The sequence below is a fragment of the Mandrillus leucophaeus genome, unplaced genomic scaffold (assembly GCF_000951045.1).
Source record: "Mandrillus leucophaeus isolate KB7577 unplaced genomic scaffold, Mleu.le_1.0 Scaffold366, whole genome shotgun sequence".
NCBI lineage: Eukaryota > Metazoa > Chordata > Mammalia > Primates > Cercopithecidae > Mandrillus > Mandrillus leucophaeus.
The window spans coordinates 876798-883693 of NW_012103876.1; the positions used below are offsets into that span (position 1 = coordinate 876798).

General features: G+C 60.3%; 1 protein-coding gene across 1 annotated transcript in view; it reads right to left on the reverse strand.

The window, feature by feature from the left end:
- The window catches only part of FGFR4 (fibroblast growth factor receptor 4), a 16679-nt gene that overhangs the window by 1894 nt on the left and 7889 nt on the right, over positions 1-6896 (reverse strand). The window contains exons 6-16 of the mRNA XM_011989978.1: positions 5167-5290; positions 4471-4661; positions 4210-4348; positions 3671-3864; positions 3451-3596; positions 3226-3347; positions 1447-1557; positions 1164-1354; positions 691-813; positions 513-583; positions 129-266 (exon numbers count right to left, since the gene is read on the reverse strand). Of these exons, the coding sequence (XP_011845368.1) occupies positions 129-266; positions 513-583; positions 691-813; positions 1164-1354; positions 1447-1557; positions 3226-3347; positions 3451-3596; positions 3671-3864; positions 4210-4348; positions 4471-4661; positions 5167-5290 (1550 nt within the window). The remainder of the gene's footprint in view (positions 1-128; positions 267-512; positions 584-690; positions 814-1163; positions 1355-1446; positions 1558-3225; positions 3348-3450; positions 3597-3670; positions 3865-4209; positions 4349-4470; positions 4662-5166; positions 5291-6896) is intronic.

Sequence of the window (6896 nt, forward strand, 5' to 3'; positions counted from 1 at the left end):
GAGGAGGAGGAAGAGGAGGAGGAGTTGTTGTTAGTGTTGTCCTTCTGGCCGGCACAAACCCTGAGGCCAAGGTCAGGGCAGAGGAGGAGGACTGGAAAGTGGGGGTCGAGGGCAGGATGAGGCCTCACAGCTCTGGGGGGCAGTGTGGGGGTCGGTCCATCCGATGTCCCTCCCGCAGCAGTGAGAACAGCTCCTCCACCGGGATGCCAGGATACGGGGAGCCCCCGAGGGTGAAGATCTCCCACAGCAGGACCCCAAAAGACCACCTGGAGGCAGGGCCAGGGCTCAGTGTGGCCCAGCGCCCTCCCTAAGACTGGGGTTAGGACGGGGGACCCCATAGGCATGACCCACCCCAGCTGGTGAGGAGTGGGCTCCTCCTGGAGTGTGGTCCCACCCGGATCCCAGAACAAATCTGAAGGAGCCCTGGAGCGCAGGCCTCCTGGGGCCATGTGACTTTGGGCAGTGCCTTGCCCTTTTTGTGGGGTAGGACAGTGACCGCTGGCAGGACTCACACGTCACTCTGGTGTGTGTACACTCGGTCAAACAAGGCCTCGGGCGCCATCCACTTGACAGGCAGGCGGCCCTGGAGGGGAGGGAGGGCCTCAGTGCAGAGTCCCACGAGTCCCCATGCCTGCCACCCCAGGCCCAGCCCCGCTCCACTCCCATCCAGTTCTGTCCCGTCTCCCTCACATTGCTGGTTTTCTTATAGTAGTCAATGTGGTGGACGCCACGGGCCAGCCCAAAGTCAGCTATCTTCATCACATTGTCCTCCGTCACCAGCACATTGCGGGCAGCCAGGTCCCGGTGGATACACTGCAGGGAGTGGGGGCTTGGGTGCATCAGGACACCTGACCTTGAGCTGAGCACACACCACCCCCCAGCAGGCCCAGGGGCAGGGGCCCTCCACCCACTTTACAGAGGAGGTGGTCAAGGTTTAGAAATGGGGAACGCCCTCTCCTGTGTCCCCTCCCCCCTCTCCCCTCTCCCCTCTCGGGAAGTGTGAGGAACAAGTGGGGAAGGCAGGAAAGCATGAATGCCTGGGGACACTGACGTGGGGTCATGAAAAAGAGCAGAGAGGAAGAAGTTGGGGACATTTAATGCCACAGGCCTGAGAGAGTGGAGCTGGAGAGATCGAGAGGGGCCCAGAGCCCTACCGCCTGTACCTTCCGGGACTCCAGATACTGCATGCCTCGGGCCACCTGGTAGGCGCAGGAGACCAGGACTGGGAAGGAGAGTGGCCCCTCACTGCTCTGAGGACCGTCCGGGCTGAGGTCAGGGCCCGGGGGGCGCCGGGCCCGCAGGAACTCCCGCAGGTTTCCCTTGGCAGCGCACTCCACGATTACATACAGGGGCCCTACAGAGGGAGTGGAGGGAGCTTGGAGAGACTGCCACAGCTTTGGCTCTGTACCCTAACGGCCCATGCAGCCGGCCCCGCCTTGGCCCCACCTTCCTGGGTGCAGACACCCAGCAGGTTGATGATGTTCTTGTGTCGGCCAATCAGCTTCATCACCTCCATCTCCGAGACCAGGTCAGCCAGGTCCTTGTCAGAGGCGTTGTCTGTAAGGGCAGCAGATGGGGTGAAGAGGCTGCTCTCCAACTACATGAGGGAACAGGCAGAGGCAGGGGCAGGGCGAGGCAGAGGCAGGGGCAGGGCGAGGCAGAGGCAGGGGCAGGGCGAGGAGCACTGGACCAGGGCTACGTAGGTCTAGGGCTGAATCCTTGCTAGTCTGTGTGGCCTTGAAAAAGTCTCCTAGTGTCTCTGAACCTCAGGGTCGTCTTGTGGGAAACAGAGCAGTGGGTCACACCCTACCTGTCACAGCAGTTGCAAGGATGCAACCATATCAAGGATCTGAGAGGCAGGCCTTCCAGTGGGCAGGTCCAGGAAACAGGAGAGAGGGGAAGAGCTCGGAGCAGGAAGGAAGCTGCCTCTGGAGGGGTTAGCGGTAGTCCCTACATGGGGTCAGAGCTTCTGGGAGCGGAAAGCAGGCTGGCACCCTGGGGTCTGTTTGACCAGGGCCTGGCGTCCAACTGGCCTGGGAATTCAGGGAGCCGGCGGCAGGCAGGGCGCAACCAGGGAGCTTGGGAAGAAGGCTGCTCTGGCTTCTCTGGCTGGGCCCCTGGGGCTGACCTGTGGCCCTGGGCCAATGATGTAACACTCCCCACCCACACACGGCAATGTCACAATGCACATTTCTCAATCCCTGCCTCCCAGGGAGCACCAGGTGGCCCCAGCTGTGTAGGGAGGAGGGGAGGAGCAGAAGAGCAGTTGAGGCCATTCTTGGAGGGGGCGCTGGGGAACTGCGACGACAGGTCCTGATGGGCGGGGTACGGGAGTGCCTGGCAAGAGCACCCTCGGGGCTGGGACTGGGTGCAAGCAGAAGGGCTGTCCTCCTAGAGCAGTGGACGCGGGATGGACCTAGGGAGGGTCCAAGGGAGGCTGAGGGTGTGTCTGGGGGGAACCACAGGGAAGGGGGGAACCACAGGGAAGGGGGGAACCACAGGGAAAGGGGGGACCACAGGGAAGGCGGGGGAGGGCCTGTGAGGCTGAGAAGAGGTGAAGTCAAGGCTGACACAGACTGATGCTGACAGAGGATATCGAGCCTGTCACACCAAATCCTTCTCATCATCGTCACCCCAATGGTGACGATTTGTTGAGCGCTGACTATGAGCCAGGCACTTTCCACAGTCCCTGGGCTGGGAGTAGGGACTGTTATTTACCCCATATGACACGAGGGAAAACTGAGGCTCAGAAGTCACTTGCCAGGGTCAGGAGCAGAGCTGAACTGCAGGTTTAAAGGTGGGATCCCACAGCCTCTCCCAGCTCCAGGGCTCACCCGGTAGCTCTGTGATCCCCTTCTATTAGTCCCAATGCCATAGCACCTCCTCCAGGCTGCCACATTCACCTTTTACTTTTATTTCTTTTTTTTTTTTCCAGATAGGGTTTCACTCTGTTGCCCAAGTTGGAATACAGTGGCGTGATCATGGCTCACTGCAACCTCCAACTCCTGGGTTCAAGGGATCCTCCTGACTCAGCCTTCCTAGTAACTGGGACTAAAGGCACACACCACCACACCCAACTAATTTTCTTATTTTTTTTTGTAGAGATGAAGTCTCGCCATGTTGCCCAGGTTGGCCTCAAACTCCTGGATTCAAGTGATCCTCCCACCTCGGTCTCCCAAAGTGCTGGCATTACAGGTGTGAGCCACCACACTGGGTCACACTCACCTTTGAGCATCTTGACAGCCACAGTACTGGCTTGGTCAGGCCGGGCAGGGTCCATGCCAAAGGCCTCTGCACGTACTACCTGTCCAAAGCAGCCCTCGCCCAGGGGCTTCCCAAGCACCAGCCTGGAGATGGAGAAAGTCCATGCCTCAGACCTGCGAGTCACTCCTGCTGAGGGCAGGCTGCAACCTGGCGCCTGCGTCCCTGCCCCCACACAGCTCAGCGCACCTGTCCCGGGGAAACTCCCACAGTGGGTCGAGAGGTAGGTCTAGACTCACGAGGCCGGCGAGCAAGGCGGGGCCGCTGGAGGAGAGACGCACGCCTCGCACCAGGGATGAGCTTGACTTGCCGGAAGAGCCTGACTCCAGGGAGAACTGCAAAGTGGGAGACTTGGTTCTGCCTGCTGGAGTCAGGCTGCCACATGCGAGGTGGGGGATGCGCCCAGTACCTGTCGGGCCAGAGGGAAGCGGGAGAGCTTCTGCACAGTGGCGGGTGGGCGGGGGTGCCGGCCGTGGAGCGCCTGCCCTCGATACAGCCCGGCCAGCAGCAGGAGCACAGCCAAGGCCAGGGAGCCCGACGCGTACAGGATGACGTCCGTATACCTGGCCTCGGGCGTTGCTGCGGTCCATGTGAGGTCCTCCTCTGCCCTCGCACATGAACATATACAGACAGATAAACTGGTCAGTGGTAAGACTGGCCGCCCCATGTGCCCTAACTCAGTCCCTCCCAGCTCCCAGCATATGTGGGGACACACACGGAGGAAGCTGTAGTTATGCCCAGTCCCATAGCTCAGCAGAGGGTCACATGGACAGCCACACGTGGACAGGCACAGAGGGGCTGCCATACAGCTCAAACTCACAAATCCACACACTGCCCCCGAGGGCAGACCCCACAAGCCAACAGAGACTGACCACCCAACAGGCCACAGCCCCCACTGCTGGCCCAGAGGGGTATCTCGCAGCATATTCTGGCCCTGCAGGTGCTTACCTGGCAGCACCGTGAGCCAGGCAGACTGGTAGGAGAGGCCGATGGAATTGCCTGCAAGGCAGGTGTACTCGCCTGCGTCCTCGGCTGACACGTTCCGCAGGTACAGGACCTCCACCTCTGAGCTATTGATGTCTGCAGTCTGGGGAGGGAGACATACTCTGGGGTCACAGCAGGGCCTGGGGCCACATGTGATCAACAGGGAAGCTGGGGAGCCCCCAATCCTGGGTGGGAGAGTGGGGCCCAGGCTGGAGCACGGTGCACCTTTAGGACTTGCACATAGGGGAAGCCGTCGGCCCCGAAGCTGCTGCCGTTGATGACGATGTGCTTCAGCCACTGGATGTGGGGCTGGGCATCGCTGTACACCTTGCACAGCAGCTCCACGTCACTGCCCACCACGGCTGTGGTGTTGGCCGGGAGCCCAGCCTGCAGGATGGGCCGGTGCGGGGACCGCTCTGGGGACCAGGCAAGGTAGTCAACTCTCATCACCGGCACCCATAGAAGCACCTGTTTGCCTCCCTCCAGCCTTCCTCAAGTTCAAGGGAAGGACCTTTCTGCAGCTTCTTGTCCGTCTCCTGCTTACCCTGTTTCAACCTTCCCTGGCTCCTCATTGCTTCGGGTCAAGGACGTTTCAGCCTAGCACTCAAAACCCTCCACCACCTGGCTCCCCATATAAAAGCCACACCTCCGAATACGCTGGCCTGCAAGTGCACGGCATTCGTTATACTCAGGCCTGCAGCTCAGGCTGCGCCCTCTGCCTGGCTGTCCTTCTTGCTTTTCCTCTTGGCAGAGCCCTGCTCCTCCAGCCCCACACTAACCCCTGTGCTTTCCCCTGACCGCCTGGTCACCGAGCTGCTTGACTCATCTGAGTCCATCCTGCCCGCCAGACTAGACCCCACCGGAGGGCACGACTGAGCCCAGGATGGGTCAGGCCTCCCCCGTTTCCGGCCCCGCACTCACCCAGCACATCCAGCAGGTAGTTATAGCGGATGCTGCCCACAGCGTTCTCCACCAGGCAGGTGTATGTGCCGCGGTCCGAGGGCACCACGCTCTCCATCACGAGACTCCAGTGCTGGTGGCGCAGCTGCAGGCAGAGGGCGTGTCCAGGACCACCAGACCATGTCCACCACGGGGGCCAGAGGACCAGGGGGCTAGATCCTCATCCTGCCCACAGGACTCTTCTCAAGCTCTCTAGGCCCCGAGAACATCAGGGCCAGGCCAAGGACTATGGGACAAAGGAGAAGGCTCCCCAGAGTGCTTAAGCCTTGGGTTTGAGCCTTTTGAATTTTAGCTCTCCCTCTCCCTGGCTGTGCCACTCTGAGCCAGCCCTTGCCTTCTCTGAGACTCAGTTGCCTTATGACAGCATGGAGCTGACCCTGCAGGGTCTCATCAAGATGATGAGATGCTAAGGCTTACTGAGACCAACCAGTCCGTGATTCTTCTCACTTTACAAATGGAGTTGCTAAGGCTGTGAGGTTAAGTCACTTGCCAGAGAGTAGCAGAAGAGGAACCAGAGCTGCCCAGGTCCACAGTCCAGGGCTCCTTCTGGGACCCCGCAATTGCTTTCCTCATTCAATGGATGTGTAGGTGTGCTTGTAGGCATGAGGGGACTGAGGAAGGAATGAGAATGAGGCAGCAGACGGTCTTGGAACCCAGAGACTCACCCGAATGCCTCCAATGCGGTTCTCCCCATGAAAGGCCTGTCCATCCTTAAGCCAGCGGATGGTGGGCGTGGGGTTGCCTGCAGCCGGACAGCGGAACTTGACGGTGTTCCCAGCCGGTACTGCATGCAGTTTCTTCTCCATGCGCTGGGGGTGTGTCCAGTAGGGTGCTGGAGGGGAGAGGAAGGCCCTTAGAATGACCGTGTGTTCCCACACAGACCTCTTCTTCTCAGCGATTAAATGAGCAGCGGGGACACAAGTCCTTGAAGACTTATACTCACCTTGCTGGGGGTAAATGTGCCCATTCGAGGAGTCCCTATGGGACTGGGGGTCCTCATCATCGTTGCTGGAGGTCAAGGAGTCTACATCAAGGACAGAGGGAGGCATCTGAGGTCCAGGAGGGGCAGGTCTCTCTCCCCAGGCATCCCTTAACTGCTAGAGTCTCTTACCATCTATAGTCAAGGTGAGATTTTGCAGGACGATCATGGAGGCTCGGGCCAGGCAGAGGTAGCGGCCAGCATCCTCAGGTAGGAAGCTGGCAATCTCTAGGCGGCCCCTCCAGCCCCGTACACGGCCAGCAGGTGCCAGGCGACTGCCCTCCTTGTACCAGTGGCCACCACGCTCAGCCCGCCCACAGCACAGCCGCACAGGCTGCCCAAGGGCTACTGTCAGCTCCTGCTCTTGCTGCTCCATGCTGGGAGCCAGGCAGGGCTCTGTGGGCAGAGGGCAGAGGTCAGCAGACCCCGCAGCCCCATCTGAGGCAGCCTCCTGCGTACAGAGAACACGCCACACATGCAGGGCACAAGCACCTCGCGACGCATGCTGGAGGAGCCACCGCTCCTTGACACCCGCACAGCCACATGCTGCGGATGCCACACCCAGGGCAAATGCCACACTCTTGGGGCATGTCACGCACACAGCATTTAGTGCACATGACACTGGCCAAGAGACACACACACACACACACACACACATACGGACACACACACACACGGCACATGCTATCGGTGCCATATACAGGGTCATGCT